General features: G+C 35.5%; 1 protein-coding gene across 1 annotated transcript in view; it reads right to left on the bottom strand.

The window, feature by feature from the left end:
• LIPM (lipase family member M) overlaps positions 1-12,677 on the bottom strand; it is a 31,674-nt gene extending 18,997 nt beyond the window's left edge. Inside the window, exons 1-2 of the mRNA XM_054572459.1 lie at positions 12,624-12,677; positions 2,736-2,929 (exon numbers count right to left, since the gene is read on the bottom strand). Coding sequence (XP_054428434.1) covers positions 2,736-2,882 — 147 coding nt within the window. The 5' untranslated portion in view covers positions 2,883-2,929; positions 12,624-12,677. The remainder of the gene's footprint in view (positions 1-2,735; positions 2,930-12,623) is intronic.
• Positions 12,678-20,276: the final 7,599 nt, after the last annotated feature.

Genomic DNA, 20,276 nt, shown 5'->3' with positions numbered 1-20,276 from the left:
AGAGGAGACTGGATTAGGACAGTGGTTTCCCAAGTATCCACCTTGGACCAACAACTTCAGCATCACTTGGACACTTGTTAGAAATAGAAATTATCAGTTTCCCCCCAAACCTACTGAATCAGTAATACTGAGAATGAGGCCCAGAAGTTGGGTTTAACAAGCTCGTTAGGAAATTCTGATGTACTCTAAGCTTTGAGAACCACCTGACCAGATCCAAAAGCTGGGTGCACATCAGAATTGTGTGGAGCACTTAAACGTACAGGTTCCTGGGCCTGCATTGGGCTAGGGATCATGTCATTATAATGCAGCCCATGGGGCACTTGTCTTATGAGAACACCTGGGTGCTGCATTTCCTCACTTTCTTTTCAGCTATAAAACCATAGACTCAAGAGCAGTAGTTCTTAACATTTTTAGGTCAAGAATCCCTCAGTGAATTTGAGGGGTTTCAGATTTCTTGTTGCCTACCCCTGGTTAAGGACCCCTATTCTATGCAGTTGTCACATGTACAAACTCTATAAAATACGCAACTGCAGAGCTCTCCAAAGTATTCTCACAATTCTTGCCCATTGTCATCATCTAAAGAAGGAGGAAATTATTTCTATCAGCTGATGATTTGAAGGGAAGAAAAGATAGAAAAGCCAGGTGCCAAATGCCCACTGAAATATGATATATAAGGCAAAATGGCACAGTAGTTAAGAGAGAGGCCTAGGGTTCCATTGCTTGAGTTTTAATCCTGGCTCTAACACTAAAACACAAACTAGCTACATGACCTTGGAAAATTTACTTAAGCCATCTCTATTCTTCAGTTTATTCATTTGTGAATTGGGTATACCAGTAATTTATACTCCATGGAATTATTGTAGAGAATGTAAAAAAGATAGTGCATATAACCGAGCCCCTGCATATTTTGCAGGGGCTAGATGACCATTAACTACTACAATAATTTAAAATCATCCCCACATATTCAAGTAACTCCTATTTATCTTTCAGACTTCAGGTTAAGAAACCTTTTTCTCAGAAAAACTTTCTCCTAAATTGCCTGAGTTAGGTCCCCCCTGTTTTGTTTTCTTCTTTGATTCCACTCTTGTTGTAATTAGTAATGGAGTATCTCTCTTCCCTATTGGATTGTAATCTCCACAAAGCAAGGCCTTTGGTATTCTTAGATCTTTCTATAACCTCAGTGCATAGCACAGTATCAAGGGCCTAATAGATGTTTAGTTAAACACTTACTAGGAAAACACATAAATTAAGTCAATTTTATACCAAAATATAGGATAGATTATATCCATATAAATCAGTATACAGAGTCAAACCCATTTAGACTCTGAACTACATTATTCTACCAGCAATCATTTGAATTTCCTATTTTACTTTGCCTATCTATGCATAACTGTTCAATGCCAGAATCCAATTCAATGAATATTAGTTTTGGGCCTCCTGAAGCTCCAACATATGTAAGTGCTGTGCATGCGTGGTGGGTAAGGGTTAGGGAAATTGGCCCTGCCTACAGCTAAAGAGATTCCTTTCACCCAGCAACCCAGGGGAATTTGTCTGGGGCCTTCTCAGGGCCAGAGGATGGCTCCTAAGGAGCTACAACAACTTGCTAACTATCTGGACAAATGACCAAAGACAGTCAATCTTTGGAATGATTGAAAAACATGATATTTGGCATCATGTCAATTTAAAATATTTCTATGATCTTCAGAGTTTTAGAATCCATTCAGAAAAGGCTTCTATAAAAAGTGTCTTAAATCTGTATTAAGGCATGTTACATATATTACAAATTCTATGGATCATGAGCACTGAATATAATCAACTTACTCATCTGGAGGTAACCTCTACTTCTCACCTGAGAGGGTTTATTGCACAGTGGTTACAATTATGTGTTCAGGCAGGCCTGCTTATAAATTGTAGTGTTACCACCTACTGGTGGCATGGCCTAATTTAAGTTGCTTAATGGCTTTAATTTTAGTTCCTTGATTTGAAACATGGGGTTGATCATTCTACTGAATAGGACTGTGAAGATTAAGTGAAATTAGTATTTCTATAGCTTTCATCACAGTATTATTAAAACACACAGTATTATTAAAACACAGACATTATTAAAACACACTAAGAATTTGAAAGTAGGTCAAAAAAATTATCTGGGATATTAAAGAAATGTCACCTCATTCATTAATTTTACTCACAGGAGGCCCTCTCTAGCAATCATTAGGTTTCATTTATTTATTTTCTGTCAACAGAGTTATCAGTTCAAAAGAGGATATAAAGAATACATTAGAAGGGTGCAGGATGCTATTAGAAGTGGGTGCCATAATGGTAAAGAGAGAGGGATAACACCTTTCTGATATAGGATTAAGTAGGAAAACAAATAAAAGCACAAAAAAAATGAATATAATCGAGGGTCTGGTCTTGGCCCAAGATACTGCAATGATTTCTCCGCTCATAGAATGAATCTACGAATTCAAGAAAAAGTTAAATTGTGTTTGAAGCCCAAAGGGATTAAGTCATTAGCTCAAGTATACTGAATTTGTTTGAGGAGACCCCAGTCTACTCACACCCAATTTAGCAGTTTAAGAATTTTCCAGTACAATATGCTAATTTATGACTGTTCTGCTAGCAAAAATCACCACCGTATATAAATATACTACATATTGCAGGTAGTACAAAGATGCAAACATTAACATTTAAATCATTTCATTTCCCCCAAAACATTATGAAAAATCCCAACTTACAATATTCATGAATGCTTCTGGGTCCACATCTTTAGTCGGCATACGTACTGAATTCACATTTCTTTGAAACAAATGCGCCACCAGAATCAGAAGCCACAGCTCAGTTCTGTGTGAAACAATCCACTCTCTTGACAAGACTTTCGACATGGTCCAACATCTGCATTTACGTTTCCTTGGCAATATAATAACTGATTCTAAAGTCAGAAAGATCTGTAGGTTTAAAAACATATATTTTCCAGCTGTAATTCCTTCCCCAAATTCTGGAGCAAATTAAATAAGCTTGGTTGATGGGAATGAAAGAACGCAAAGTTAGAGTGGAAACTGTCTGGGATGTCCCAGTACCATCTGGCTCCTCCCAGTCTCTCACGCAACTTGCTGTCACCAATCCTTTAAATTGAAGGTGTGTAAAACTTTCTTTGATGCAACTGCAACCTGAATTCATGTGCATATGATAACACCCATAAAATCCCTGTTCTTCATCATTGGTAATAAGAACCGTAGGAGGCACCTTTTCTTTTTTCTTAGTTTTTCTCTTTCTTTGATAGGTAGAAAGATATGAAGTCTGCAGAAAGTATTACAAGTTTCTACAGTCACATTCTAAGGCTTCAATGATCACTGTCTTTTGATTGAAGATCAATGTAGTATTAAGCATTTTTAGTTAATATGTAAAAAATATTTAGGGCATTTTCTATTTTTAGTGATGGGTGAGAACACTTATGAGAAGAAAATGAATCTTTTATGTTTAGGCCATTTCTATATAGTTCAACTAAGTAGATGTGCATAAAAATTTTTATTTTGAGTTGTAGTTAATTACTGAGTGATTAATTCGAAGGATAGCTGGAAATGAAACTCTCTTCAATAACTAAAATGAGTTGTAGCCTAGTTATTTTCACTGTGCAGCAATAGGAGCGATTCCTTAGCCTACTACTATTTAAGCAGGCCAGGAAAATGAAATTTGTGTCATTTTAAGTAAAGGATGTGGTAACATTTGAGAAAAATACATTTTTTAAAGTAAAATATTTTTCTACTTTTACATCAACTCTTCCAAACTGAGCTAACAGCAGGTACACTAGCTTGTAGACTTTTGGAATGTGGTTGGTGAAGGAGCTGAAGCTGGAACAGGAATGGTGAGTCTCTGAGAAAGTATCTGCCCAGAGTCTCAGCCTCACCCACTCTGGGCTGGCTGCGCCTAGGATGAGGTAAGCCTGCACCTCCTACCTGGAGTGATTTCAACATTCCCACCATTGTTGATCTGATGTACACTGGGGAGGAGCGAGTTGACCTAATTTAGAGGAACAGAGGGAGCATTTGTTTAACACTGCAGTGCCCCATGTCCTAGTACCTGCTGAGCACACTCTGAAGTTGTGCATGCAACACAGAATTGTAGAAAGAAACTTAGGCACCTACTGTGGAGATTTTAGGATTTTTCAATATTGGATAGCCAGGTGAAAAGAAAATCTCATCCAGCTCTTTCATTTTTAGAAATGTGAAGACATTAAATGGCTTGCCCAACGTTACCTAGCTAGGTAGCAAGGCCAGAACTGAAATTTAGGTATTTCAATTAATTGTTTAGTATTATTACCACAAGAGAAAAAAAAATGTAATGTTTCAATAGCCTCTTCCCCATTGAAGGGCAAAGGCCCATATTCTAGAAAAGCAATTACGTCATCTCGGTGAATTGTCTCTTTAAAAGTTCTCTCCTGGATTTAAAATTTTAAATAATTTTTAATAATTTTATTATAATTTTGAGAGAACTAATCTAAGACACATTTTCTCCAGTACATTCAGGTAAGATCAGTTGCCACATTAGATTAATATACTTATGAGTATTTTACAGGCATTACTAAATGAATCGATACTAATAAACTGATTAGTTCAGAAAGAATCCTGTATTTTTGGTAGTAGGACAACTTCTCATCCCACCTTTTTTTCATCCTTTGGAAATTGTCTTCTGTGGGTAAAAGCATAATGCAGAGAAAATAGAATCCAATTTGTCTCTCAAATTCTTGGGTAACTTTATGAGCTCACAGCTCTCATTTTGGAAGCAGGAAAATGACATCCTAAATCTAACTCAAGGAGCTACATTTTCAACAAATGTTAAATAAGGCCAATTCTTCCTTATTTTAACAGTGACATTATCTCCTCAGCAACCTACAGCCCATGAAAGCAACAGCAGTACTATAAAGAGCGATGGAGGATCCAAGTGTGACAATGTGACCTCCAAGATATAGTAGAATTTGCTATATCTTGAGAGATTTTTCTATAGATGTTTCCATTAAGAAACTCTGTGATATTTTAAAATGGTTGTTGTTGTTGTTGTTGTTGTTGTTGTTGTTACCATCTCCAAAAAGACAGCCTGATGATCCTTGAACATCTTTTCTTTTTTTCAGTGTCTGTGAGTTATGCGTATATGCTCTTTGGCCTCCAACATCTTGAAACTAACAAAAATCCATCTTGTCTAATGTGTATTATCTATAAATCAATTATATATCAAAAGTACATAAAAGTAACAGGTCAAATAAGAGAGAGGTTGAGAAAACCTTTCTAAGAAAAAAGTGAACAGAGAATAACATACAGAGTTACCCATAAATGTACGGTGTGTAAAAACTATAATAATTGAAACAATTAAACAAACAGGACAGAACAAACAAGCAAACAACCAGTAACACAGGAGTTTAAAAAAAAAAAGTAAAACAAAATCATGAAACTTGGAGAGAATTCCTACTTTCTGCTTGAGTTTCCTGTTAAAGGGCTTTCAAGTTGGTGCTGCTTTCCCCCAGAGTTGAAATGAGTTTTATGAAAAGAATTCTTTAGGTTTTATAAGCAGAAGCCTTGAATCTGGTGGGGGTTGTACCAAGAAATCTGTCTGAAAGTCCAGTTCAGCGCTTTTGTCAGAATCGCTCTACGATCAAATAACCAAAACGCTCGCACTGATCAAGCTCATGCCCTACTACTCCTCTCAACACGAGATACCTCACAGGAGACTCCAAGCCTCCATGCAAGTGGATGTATGTTTTCTCTACTCTCGCACTTTGTCAGACATGCCTGAAGATACATGATTTTCATTTTGACACCAATCAATTTTTCTCAGCTATATGAATTAACATGTGATGTTCTTCTTTAAAGAAAAAGTATAAATTGTTTTATTTTAGAATAAAGTTATTAACATTTAAAATAAGTTAAATTTAAAAATTTAGAGGTTTTGGGAAATATTTTAAACATTATTGCAAAACAAAATAAGAATGAATTTCTGTTTATGCTTAGGCAAGATTTTAAAATAACAGTTGCACAATATCAAGGTTGTTGGCATTATAGAAGGCATAATTTTTTTGAGATGTTAATTTATAAAATTATAAATATTCATACCCTAAACTTACCACAGAAATTCTAGAAAATTCAAAAAATATACAGTATTGTTTCGTTAACTTAGGATGTTTCTAAAAATTTAGCCATTATAGTGTAAAAACTATAGAAATTGATACAGTTAAAACAAACATTTTTTAAAAAGTAACACAAGACTTAAAAAAAGTAAAACAAAAAACCTTGAAACTGGGAGGGAATTCAGTTTTGTTATCCAATTTGATGAAATAAAATTGTCCATAGTAGTTTCTTATGATCTTTTCTATATCTGTAGTATCAGTTGTAATGTCTCCTCTTTCATTTCTGATTTTATTTGACCCATCTCCTTTTTTCCTAGTCTAGCTAAAGTTTCATCAATTTTATTTATCTTTTTTAAGAAATGAGTTCTTTGTTTCATTGATCTTTTCTATTGAATTCATTATAAAGAAGTGATAAAATACATGGAGATCAGTCTCCTGAAATTTTCGTATTTGGTTTCTGGGTTTTCTGATTTTTTTTTTTTTTTTTTTTGGTGGATAGATGTTCTTTAGCAAATGCTATACAAATATATTCCATATTTTAAAAATTTTTTTAAAATTTAGAATTCCATACCATTTAAAATTTATTTTTCAGTACCGGTAGATATTGAATCTGGGTTATTTTTTTCTAAGCAGTTATTTAGTTTTGCTAGTATCAATTACTATATAGTCTTTTCTGATTCCACTGCTGTGAATGCCACCTTTCCTCATTTATCCACTTTTATCTTTTGTATGTTACAAAACCCTGAGGCCCAGAGAGCTTACATGATTTTTCTCAAGCATGCTTCTCAACTGGGAATGTTTGTCTCCAGGAAATTTTTGGCACTGTCTGAAGCCATTTTTGGTTGTTATCACTAAGGAGTATGGTTAGAATCTAGTGGTAGAGGCTAGAGATGCCACTAAATATCCTATATACAATGCATAGTACAGATTCCTCAAAAAAGAATTTTCTGATCCAGAAGCTAAGGTTGACAAATCTTGGCCTACAGTCATCACCGTATATGAATATATCTCTGAAAAACAAATGCTACTTAGAAAAGGTATATGAACATATTTTTTTAAGTAACTATTTAAAATTATTCATTTTTTTGTTAACTGTTGATAAGTCCTTCAAAAGTTGTTTTGCATATAAGCTTGTCATCATGATTTAGTAGCTGTTTTGTTTCCCAGGTGAGAAAAAAACATGACCTTTATTCATTGTCATTTCTATGAGATGCTCCCTATTCTCCACAGATGCAGTATTTTATTCTCACCCTCTGGAGAACACATTGATTCTCTGGACAACATATGCATATACTAGTTTTGTGTTGTTTTCAAAGCACCCACTTTAATAAGACCAGGTAGTAATGAAATCCACCTTGACTTTACCTCTCCTGTTCAAGAAAATCAGACTGAGAATCATCTGATTAATGATGCTGATTTCAGTTCCCACCCTAGACCAACAGAAGTGAAGGCTCCAGGTTTGGGACCCAGGAATTTGTGTTTTCATCAGGTGAAACAAATAGTTATGAGGACGAGCGGGGTTTGGGGCCTGCTGCGAGCTGCACTCGCAGACGTCCTGCCTGCAGGGAGCGAAGCTCCAATCCCTGTGACACTAATTGTTCCCACTTGGCTCCTTCCCCAGAGAGGAATTTGGTCTCATACAGTGAAATAAGACTGGATTTTTTAAGGTTAAAGTTTTCCTGGTATCCACCAGCATCAAAAAACTGTAGTAAACTGATCATTGATAAATGACCATTACCTTTTTGAGGTTTTAAAATTGTATCAGGAGAAACTACAGGGGTTGATGAAACAACCATGCCAATTACTCTTTTCTACAACTGCTAATGATAGTTTGTGTTAGTTTAGTTTTCTTTCATCTCAAAGTGGACTTAAACATCAATTAAGTACCATAAAAATGGGCTGCATTTAACAAACACATATAGCAAAGCCTAGAGAATAAGATCACATGGATATTGTCTGCGTGAGGCCAAGTAGAAAATATCAGTGAATCACCTAACACTACCCCCAGAGGCATTTTGCAAATACTCTGATAAATAAAACTTTCCATGGTTTTGTTGAGACATTTAACATACGAATCATTCAATCCAGAGGTAACAGAGGTCTGAGAACAGCAGTAAGGGGCCTGAACTCCCAAAATTGCTTCAATGACAGCAAAATAATTTTCTTAAGTACTCTTAGCAGTTAGGGGGGAAAAAGTTATTTTAGAATCTTTCAATATTGGCATTCTCAATGTTTCATCTTTTAATAGATTCATTATAGTTATCATCAAAATGGTTTCCCAAAGGATGTACCAAAAAAGAAAGAAAGTTTGAAATGAATTGACACAGTATGTTTGCAAATCATGAAGGAAGATATTTGTGATGGAAGAATTAGTCCAACAAAAAAGTGTCAGTCCTGGCCGATGTGGCTCAGTGGATTGAGCTTCAGCCTGCGAACCAAAGGGTCACTGGTTCTATTTCCAGTCAGGGCACGTGCCTGGGTTGCAGGCCAGGACCCCAGTGGGAGGTGCATGACAAGCAACTGCTCACTGTTGTTTCTCTTCGTCTCTGTCTCCCTTCCTTCCTCTCTCTCTAAAAATAAATAAATAAAATCTTTTAAAAACTTATAAAAAAATATCAAAGATCTAGCTAGACATTACCTTGTGGAGTGCCTTTTGGTGAAAGAAAGGGAAGAGCAGAAATCAGAGTGTCTGTCTCTGCGGTCCCTTCTAATCTTTGGGAATTGGAGACATCTGTAAACAGTCAATCTGTCATCTGGGCAATATGAAACATGGCCGAAAATGTGATGGCAGCCAAAGGAAGGATATTTTTTCATGTGCACATTACACCATAAAAAGGAAAATCAGAGCATCAAAGTTGTCTCTGTCTCAAAACAGCCCTGAACTGAGTATTGACTCTCAGTGCCTCTGAAGCCTAACTCTGGTTCATGGTTTCTGCGGCCCAGTGTCTGGGCTTGTGATTGCAGATTTAGGTGATCTGAGAAACAGCATTAGGACAAAGAGAGTCTTAGAATTTTTTACCCTGTTATAAACTAGTAGAAGAGGTAGTAATACTAAACTTAAAATGATCTATCACTTGCAAGTAAGTTTATGCAGATAAATAAATCTGATTGCAATCAGATGTAGGATTAACTTATCCAGGAAGGTAGATGAGTAAGTTAGGGGCTACCTGAGTCAATGTCTTTCCTCCCAAACATCTTTCTTCCCCTAATTATGAAAAATTTTTCTGCTTTGTTTTGTCATAAGGCCTGAAACTCCCCTAATAAAAAAGGAATTTGGTTAATGAGGCATTCCGGCGAAGTGGAAAGAGCAGTAAAGTTAGTGTCTAGGGTCCCTTGGTAGCAATTTGTAGGATTGTCGTGAGGATACTTGCCCCATCTAGACCTTGGAATCTCTCAAATTTATTTGGGACTAGATTGATAGTTCTCAAACAGTGTTTTGTAGAAACCTGGTTTCTTCAGAAGAGCTTCAAGGAGTCTGTCAATATATGAGCTAAATTTTGTTTTCAAATATAATTTTACCTATTTAAATAATTTTGCTTCACACATAACCTCAAATATATGTTGTATATCAAATTTCACAACATCAGTGACCCCATATCCATTACCTTGTGCTAGAACTTTAGAGTAAAACTTCCTCTGCTTTCCTGTATAATTGAAGAGAATTAAAGTTGTTTAAAAACAATTATGACTTCAACTACGTTTCTCATAGCCAAATTTTATCAGATCGCATAGGCAAACAAAATAAAACACTAATGTGCAAGCCAACATTGATATAGCTAGAGTACTGTGGCTTGTAATCATTTATAATGTGGGGATCACCAAACTAGCTTGATAATGAGTGAAGTTTATACATTTGGATGTTGTAAATATATACTAGCCATCTAATACTGATTTATGTAATCTTTTAAAGCCTTGTGTAATTTTTTCTGATTTTTTTTATTGTTATTCAAGTACAATTGTCTCCATTTTCCCATCACTACTTTCTTCCACCCTACCCACCTGCCTTGTGTAATTTTTTAAGAAATATTTTTGCTTCTAAAAGTGTTTGAAAATCACTAGGTGAAATTGTTTCTATAATCTCTCCTTTGACATTTTATGTGGGTTCCTTTAAAGAATTAGAAAATTTCTACTTATGTTGTTACCCTTTCAGATTTTGAGAATTTTGATGGATGTTGCAGAGAAATGGAGATTATTTTAGCCTGGAGCACATGATGGAAAGTCAGGTTTAGATAGAGTCAGATTTAGGGTTTGGGGTCAGACAGAGAGCATCATGAAGCACCACAAACCATGGGAAAGGTCACTGAAGATATGAAAGGGACAGAGGCTGGGACCTCTCTGGCTGGTTGGGTGCAGAAGTGCATGGTTGTTCAGCTCTCCTTCAAGAATTTTGGAAATGATGGCATTTATAGGAAGATAGCTTGAGGCTGACCAAAACCTGGCAGATGTGCTGTTTATTTTACAGATAAAACAGGCCCAGAGATATTTATTTGAGAAATCCAAAATACTAATTCAAAAAGACATGCACCCCTATGTTCACTGCAGCATTTTTTATGACAGCCAAGATATGGAAGAAACCTAAGATAGATGAATAGAAAGAAGAAGTGGGTGTGTGTGTGTGTGTGTGTGTACGAATATTCCTCAGCTGTAAAAAAATTGAAATCTGTCATTTGCAACAACATGAATGAACTTCGAGGATATTGTGCTGAGTGAAATGTCAGAAAAAGGCAAGTAACATTTTACATGTATGTGAATCTAAAAAACAAAACAAGAGGGAAACAAACAAGAGGGTACAGAGAACAAATTGACAGGAGGGGGACTGGAGGATGTCCAAAAAAGGAGAAGGGGTTAAGAATCACAAATTGGTAGCTATGGAATAGTCATGGGGGTGTAAAGTACAGCATAGGGAATCCAGTCAATAATTTTGTAATAACTATGTATGGTGTCAGATGGGTACTAGAATCACACGGGTGATCATTTTGTAAGTTTTATAAATGTCTAATCACTATGTTGAACATCTTAAACTAATATAATATAGTAAGTCAACTGTAATAATAAAAACAAAAACAGACCCAGAAGAAAAAAACTTGTCTAAATGTTTAAGATCAACTTCAGCGTGATGGGGGCTATCCCCCTTTAAAAGAATTAAATGCCAAGTGTCTCTGTATTCAGAGATTGCTTCTCATTCCTATGCATTCTTGCTTTTGGGATTCTCTCCATTGCCAGAACAGAGTAGAAGATCACCTACCTAGCTCTGTCTCTAACACTGATATTTAATATATTATTTCCAGAAGATTCTGTCCAAGGCTTCCTTCTTTGAATTGTTTATTTAATTGTCTTTAGTATGCTTGGTACGTATTTCCAACAGAGAATATACAGCCTGTTCTTAATCACATTAATATCCACCAAATACAACAGATCAAATTGAACAACAAAAAAATTTGGAAACCTTATAAACAATGTCCTTAAAGATATGGAAGAAAAACATTTTTTTCTGCTCTTTCAAATCTGTAATATACCTAATAAAAGCTGGAATAATTCAGGATCATAAAAGACTCTAACTGTCATTGTTTCTTTAAGATTTTCCCCCCAGGGCCATTAAAGGGACAAGCATGAGAATTGGTAGGTTTAGTTATGGAAGCCTGGAAATACCATGTAGTTTCAAGTCACAGATGACACTTAGCATGGAGTCCCACCTATGAGAAACCATAGAGAACAGTGGAATCTGACAGACCTGGGCTCAGATCCCAACTGTGCTTCTCACTAGCTGTGGGCTCTTGGACAATTATCTGATTTTTCTTTTTCTTATCTTAAGAATAATAATAATAATAATAATAATAATAAATACCTTCCTTGCAGCGTTGTTGTGAAGCCTAAGTATAATATATGTGTGAGGGGCATAGCATCATGCCTGGCACCTAGAAGCTACTTAATATGTTGTTGCTATGAATTGTCATCATCCTTATTACTAGGATTAACATCAGTTTGTAGGATGGAGGTGGAGAAGACTGGCAATGAAGCCAATTACTTGGAAATTTTCTACTTCGTATTTCAGTTAGAATAGAAGGAATGGTGCTCAAGCGATCCTGACAACGGACTACGCATGTTAGTTGTCAGCAGTTTGCAGATGACATGTAGGCAAAGCTGTCAGGCCCGGCACTCAGCTGCTCTGGCTGTCATGGACTTGACTGTGACAACACTAAGCAAGTGAGTTTTTTGGAGTTTTCCATCCCACAATCTATGTAGACAACCAAAGCAGAAATTTTCTTTAAGGTTATACAATGTGACTGTCTTCATCGATTAAACCACCAAACCACTCAGCACCAAATCTATTGCGGGCTGAGTGTATATCATGAGACTTTTTCTGAAATGAGCAAAGACTGAAAATGACCTTTCACACTTTGCCATAATGAGGAACATCCATTTGTTACATCTTTCTGCAGCCTGAAAACATTGACACCAGAAGGGTTTATACATTCATCTAAATACCCCTAGGAAAAAATTTCCTTACTTTTTTTTCCCGTTTATGAAGTTAGTCCATTTCCAGAGCTTCTCTTTCTGCTCTCTTCTTTCTCCAACAGATGAACAAGTCAAGGGGAAGCCAAGCATATTCTCTTGCTTAAAGCATGAAATATGACATAAAAAGATTCTTCTTGCTCTTTCCCCCAAACTGTTACACTTGTTTCCTCTTTTTTTATTTGCTCAAATTTGCAACTAATTTCTTTCAAAAAAATGTTTCTTTTTTAAAAAATGTAAACTCTCTGATGGAAAATTTAGCCATATGTATTAAATGTTAAATATAAATTCAGAGACTTATTTCTAGAAGCCATCAGTGGTGAACATAGATATTTATAAGGACCAGAATGAAAAATTGTAAACAGCATAAATAGCCATGTGAATGAAATGGTTTGACAAATTCTGGTTCTTCCTTACAACAGAATACCAGTCCGTCATTACAAATATACTATAGACATATATTATTGGTAATGCAAGAGCATTCATAATATACAGGGTCCAGCACAAATAATGCCCCTTTTTTCTTACAAAATCTTTTATTTCAAAATCATAAACATGTAATTCTGTAACATAAAAATATCACACTCAAGCATACCATGTCATATTTTAGGTGAAATGTTCAAATTAAAACTATAAATTATTACACCCATTTTATTATCCTATCAACCACACTGAAGCAGGTGTTACTTCTGCCAGACCCTGTATTTTAATGGGGAAAATGATGGCTACTAAATAATATTTATTAAATATTTTAAAGTTATGATAGACATGAACAGAATGGACCAGAGAGAAATTTATCAAACTGTTAATCTAGTAGTTTTCTCTTAGTGGTGACAGTGTTGTTTGTTTATTATTGTTAGTTTTTCTCTATTTTCTAAATTGTCTACAAAAAACAGATTTTAGCTTGTGTAATTGAACAAGAACACAATAAATCTTTTTTTTTAACCTAAGAAAATATTCAAGCTTATTTTAATTTACAGAAAAGGTAGTGCAGTTTAGGAGCAGAAAGAACCATAGCTATGGCCTACCTCAGCACCAAGTCCATTTGCTGAAGGAGGGCTGATTCAGGAATGAGGTCTCCTCAGCTGGATGCTACAGTGTAAAGGGAAATCAGAATAAAGGAGGAAGCAGGACACTGAATACACAGAGCTTCCCCTATAATCAGCCATCCTCTTAGCAACCAGCTTCACCGCCTTGGGCCTAAATTCTTCCGCAATTGCTTTAGACTATAGATACCATTTCCCTGATGACCTAGTAGAGTTTATTGGGCAGTGTTTCCCCAAGTGTAGGCTATACACCACGGGGGCTATGAAATGTTTTAGCTCATACACAGGCATGATATTCAATATCATTGAATCCTATAATAGGTGAGTTAGGCTCTGTATTCATTTCCCATAGCTGCTGTAAATGATTACACAAAGTTGTGTCTTAAAATCAAGTAAATTTATTTTCTTACATTTCTGAAGATCAGAAATCTAACATCATGGTGTTGGCAGGGCTGCATTCTTTCTAGAGACTTCATGGAAAATCTGTTTCTTTGCTTTTTCCAGACTCTAGAGGCTGCCTGCATTTCTTGACTCTGGTTGCTTCATTGTCATATTTTCTGACTTTGACCTTCTTGTCTCTTATAAAGACCCTGTAGTTTTATTGGGCCCACCCAGATAACCCAGAAGAACTCCGCACCCCAAGTTTCTTAACCCCCTTACCTTAATCACACCTACAAATTTTTTTTGTCATATAAGGGAATATATTCATAGGTTTCTGGAATTATAACACTTTGGGGGGCCATTACTCATCCAACCAAAGACTCAATATCAAATTTCTTTCAACTTTTTGAGTGCATCAAAAAGAAGGTCAAACTTTGGTTTACATCTTTGTTTCTAGCACTTGCTACTCTCTCTTTCCAATCAAGAGAATGTATGTAACAAAAAGAAAGCAGTTCTAAAATTTAAGTGCCAAAAAAAAGAAAAAAAAGAAAAACCCTCTCAAGTGCCCTGACATCTATGTATTTTATTATCAGTTATCTGCTTTCTATTGTTACAATGTTCATGGTTATCATCAAGCTGGGGCAAATAATACATTTTCCTCCCATTTTTTAGTAGTTTCAGAAAGTTTTTTTAAAAATTTAAATAAATTGACTTTGAGACTTTTAAATAAGCAGCATCATAAGTGGCTGCAGATATGGCAAACATGACTGAAGAATGTGAATGACTAAAGTTAGGGAGAACACTGCCCACTTCCAACTGGGGAAGAATCAGGATGTTTAGGGATGACTCTGCTCCGTGCTTAGCTCTGCATGAAGCTTCCCTTGAGGGACTGACACAATTTCCTTTCTGCCTCTCTTGGTTCTGTACATTGGTACAGGGTGAGTCATTGAGACAGGGAGAAAGATCTTCCTTCTCATTCATGAAGAATGCAAATCACCAGTGGAGACCATTTATTGGGTATTGGCTCTGTGAAAATCTCCTTGCAAACTTTCTGAGAGGTAAAGAAAGTCCCTGCACCTGGGTGATCTCTCTCTGGCAGAGGATCACAGATCAAGGCAACAAAAAGGTAAGGTAGGAACGGGCCAGGCACACAGAAAAGGAATAATAAATTGCTACTAAGTCTAAATAGGGAGATGATTCTCTCAGCTTGAAGAGAGGGAGAATTGGGTGAGCATTTAATAGTGTAAGAATGGGGAGGATTAAAAAGCTCTTCATGGTGAAGATAATTGTAGTTCAGGGGCTTTATGAGGAGTTTCTCCAAGAAGTGTCTGGGGTGGGAACTTCATCACTGCCAACGTATAAGGTTGTTCCGACAGCATCCTCGGTATTAAGAAGGTTGCCTGAGCACCAATTACTTGCCAGACTTGCTCAATAAAGTGCTGATGCAAAACTAGAGTTTAACTTTCCTCTGTTAAAATCATAGAATATCTTAGATGATTGGTCTTAATAAAAGATTATAAAAGGCTTTTCTTCACATTTTATGTAATCTGCCTAGGTAGCAAAGATTCTATGTCTTATTAAATGTTTTCTGTACTTCATATTGTCTTCCTCTGGTCTTTGATTACTTAGAAAAACTAAGTCTTTTCAATATTAAAAGTGCTAAGGTATATGTTATTTTTTGCAACTGCTCAACTTTCTGTTACACTTGTCTTCAAAACCTTAAATAACTGGAAATATGGATGCATATTACACCAATGCCAAAAATATTCATTTATAAGAGCAACTTAGCATTAAAGAATTTTTTTAACGTTTGTGTTTTTCTAATTTTCTATAACACATATGCCCTATTTTTATCATGGAAATAATATTTTATGACAACATATAAACATAGAGTTTACATATATCCTTGTGACACTCTTGTAGAGTATATGGTTAGTAATTTTTTCTTTGTTCCACCCCATTCTACTTTGTTGGCTTCTCTTTGCGCTGTTCAGGGCTTCTCCACCCCACACTGTTGATGACGTGCTTTGGCAGGGTCTATGACCAGGAGTTCATTACTAGTAGAATTTCCAGTGATCTTTTCTTGGGGGGAGGGGATGCGGTTGTAGCGCATGGAAGGCATTTTTTTAACTGCTCATTTTGATGAATCTTTAAAAGGGTACATAGTATTCCACATACATTAACTTTGCTCAGTTGACTTATTTGGTCAGGAGAGCAATTTGCACACAAATTAAAATGACAAACAAAGGTAGGAGGGATGGGAAAAAAATGGGTGCTCTACTTATACTTTACATAAGATTTTAAAAGACTGCACAATGTTATTGTTATTATATTTTCATTTGGCTCTGCAGGAGATGTTATTATACTGATGGAAATTTTTATGGGACTGAAGCCCTGTCACATGTTGACACGGGGGCAGAAGTATTTCATAATCTGTCGAGAATACCAGCAATCTGTTTTCCCTCTAATACTTCTTAATTACCTTAGAACTGTAAGAGGCAATGACACCGCAGCAATGTTTTGCAATCCTTAAATGTCAGATTAACATTTGAGTGAAGGATTGTGTAGTCACGCTAATGGATACTTTTAGAGAAACTGACATTTCCCCTTAGGACAATATACACATTAAAGATGATATTAGCATAGAAGTCAGCTTTGGGTGGGACTAGCAATTAATGCAAATTAATGAATTTGAATAGAGTGTTTTCTGTTTCCAAGTCATGTGGCTAAAGACTGAAGAGTTACAAGATAAAGGCAAAACTTGGAAACAAACCAGATGTCCTTCAGTGGGTAAGTGGTTAAACAAACTGTGGTGGATTCATCAGATACTACTGAGCAATAAAAAGGAACAAACTTGACACATGCAACAATTTGAATGGATATCAAGATGTTATGCTAAGTGGAAAAGAAAAGCCAGTATTGAAAGGTCACCTACTGCATGATTTCATTTACACATTTACAGAGATGGAGAATGTATTAGTGATTGCCAGGCATTAGGTTCAAGAAGGGTTGGGGTGTGGGATGGAGTGGTTGTTGACGGCAAAGAGCACAAGGGAAATTTTTCGTGGCCATGACAGTTCTATGTCTTAATTGTGGTGATGGTTACACAAAATACACATGTGATAAAATTGCATTGAACCACACACAGTGCAGGTAAAACTCATGAATCTGAGTAAGTTCTATGGATTGTACCAAGGTCAATTCCATGGATTTGAGAGTATACGATAGTTACGTAAGATCTTACTTTTGAGGGAAACTGAGTGAAGAGTACATGGGACTTCTCTGTACTATTTTTGCAATTTTCCATCAATCTATATCATTTCAAAATAAAAAGTTTTTTTAAAAGTTGAAACACAAAAAAGATATAGCTCCTGTTCTCAAGCTAGTTAAATTTTATTAGGAAGGTAGACTGACACAAAAGTCTTGAAAGAGATGATTCTGGAGCATAATAAAAAGTGACTTAGAAGAAGTATTATTTGGGGGCATGAGGTTCAGGGAAAACTTTTCAGAAATAGTGGGAGATGTGGAAGAATTTCTAATGAGGGGATAGTAGGGAAGTACTCAGAGCTGAGCAGGTGCCGGGTGGGCAAATAATTTCCTTGCCCTTTGGATCAATGACTCTCAGAACGCCATTATTGTAGTCAGGTTTCACCTCTCTGAAACTATTATACTTTCTGAAAGAAATTCTCTGAACAATTTACATTTGATATGAATTCATATCGATAGAAATTAATATTATTATTTATAGTTTTCTATAAAATTTAGGAATAAGATATTTAAGCTTGAGAAACCATAGTGACCCAGTGAGCCTGTTAAGGGGTTGTCAGCATGAGCTTTTTGCTTTGTATAAATGTATGGGGAAGGAAAAAAGAGAGAAATATCATCAAATTTTCATAAATTCATATTATGAAGTCTATAGACAAGTTCTTCATCAATGAAGGGATTGTTAGGCTTTCTGCCTACTTGGAGCTAATTCAGATATTTCAAACAGAATAGGGAAAAATGTGTTATAATTGACCTGTTTTCCCATCTTTATTGAGATACACTTATAATTGACATGTAACATTGTGTGAGTTTAAGATGTACAATGTGTGACCTGATACACTTATATATTATGAAATGTTTACCACAAAAAAAATTAGCTAACAAATCCTTCCCCTCACATAATTACTATTTTGTTGTTGTTATGGTGAGAACATTAAAGCTCTCTTCTCACAGCAACTTTCAAGTACTCAACAGAGTAATGTTAACTATAGTCACCATGAGATCTCCAGAACATATTCATCTTATAACTGAAAATTTCTCTTTGACCAACACTTCCCCATTTCCCCCACCTCTCATTCTCTGGCAACACCATTGTACTTTCTGTTTCTATGAGTCTGATGTTTTTATATTCTACATATAAGTGAGATTACACAGTATATGTCTTTTTCTGTCTGACTTATTTCACTGAGCATAATGTCTTCAAGGTCTATCCATGTTGTTACAAATGTCAGAATTTCCTTCTTTTTATGGCTGAAAAATCTATGAATATATATATATATTCATATATGTGTATGTGTATATATGCATATGTTGTTTCTACGTATTGACTACTGTGAATTATGCTTCAATAAACACGGGAGTGCAGATATTATTTCAAAACAGTGATTTCATTTTCTTTGGATATATATCCAGAAGTAGGATTGCTGGATCAAAAGGTAGTTCTATCCACTTATCTCTATTTGATGGTTAGAATTTGAAAAAAAAATTATTTCCCCAACTCCTTCCTTAATTTTCCAAGTAATTTTGGTCTAGGTTAATATTCATATGATCATTGTCCTTTATATAGCATATAAACATATTTCCACAAGTATAAGCTGAAGTATGGATTTGGGGATATCAGACTTCCTGGGTTAAAATCATGACTCCTTCGCTTGCGTAGTCTTAGGCATATTTGGCTTTTATGCCTTGTTTTACTCTGTTCTTCAATTTTCTCCTCTGTAAAATGAAAATTACCATAGTACTATCTCATAGAGCTATAAGTTTCAAATGAAATATTTCATGTAAAACTCTTAGCAAAGATAAGTTCTCAGATCTATGCTAGTCAATATATTTGCCATCATATGCAGAGCTAAAATATAAAAAGTACTGGTATGGTAAGAGTGGGGCATTTATTTTTCTATACTTCTTAGCTTATTAATTTAAAGCAAACAAGCTTAGAGTTTTTAAAAAAATACTTTTTATTGAAATAACATATTAACAGAAAAAATGCACATATTGTAAATGTATAGCTTGAACTGATAATAAAACTCCATGGTACTCTTGGGACTCTACTAAATCCTAGAAATCAATGTTTGGCATCATTTGGAGACTGAAACAAAGCAAGATTTTAGATATTCCAAGTGCCTTCCCTGCTGGCTCTAAATCAGGCTTTCTGGGAACAGTTTTAAATGTTACTTAGGTGCAAAGGCAATAATGTAAATTCTACTTTGATGATGAAGGCATAATGGTTGATCAGTTGAATTTATCTTTAGAGCAAAACAAGAGAGAATTATTCCTCATATGTTATAAATTAAGACCATTTTCTACTGTCAATAAGCTTTAGTACACTATTATCAAAAAGCTTTATTCATTTTACGTTAAGACAGTGACCAACAGTATATACATTTAATAATTAGTAATTTTGTTTATCCTAGGCATTCCCAATTTTGTCTCTCATTTTTTCCTAGCTTGTAACAGTGAAACAAACTCCTGGAATACTTAAATTCTGTTAGGTTTTCATTCTGCTGTTTTCTTTCATGCTTGACATACACCAGGTTTTATTTCAAGGTTTGCATATATGTGACCATAATGACTATAGCCCTAAATATGACTTCAAGTAAACCAAAGGGTCACAGCCACCCAGAATATATTCCCAAATAGCTGCCTGGACAAGTCCTTGTTCTCTAGGCAAGCACTCCTGTGCTTGGTTCAATCCTTTGACAACCGGAGTGGGATGGGGAGAAAGTATCATTTTCAAAGAGCCACTGTATATACTTGAAATAGGAAAGAAAAATCCTCTTTTAATTCCTCTCTCAAGGGCACAGTTAGCAAAGATAAGTTTATTAGGCCTTCTTGGATGAAAAAGACCTAACTCTGATTGAAGAGAAAAGACTGAGATTTCAGGTGCAGATATTTCTTAGAGATAGAGCAGCAGGGTTGAAATAATTCCCCGTTGAGACTCCGTGATAAGGGAACAC

This window comes from Pteronotus mesoamericanus, unplaced genomic scaffold (assembly GCF_021234165.1).
Source record: "Pteronotus mesoamericanus isolate MK-2021 breed Mesoamerican mustached bat unplaced genomic scaffold, CSHL_Meso_final contig_24, whole genome shotgun sequence".
Lineage (NCBI taxonomy): Eukaryota > Metazoa > Chordata > Mammalia > Chiroptera > Mormoopidae > Pteronotus > Pteronotus mesoamericanus.
The sequence above is the reverse complement of the archived record's forward strand: the minus strand, read 5'-3'. Positions and strand labels throughout refer to the sequence as shown.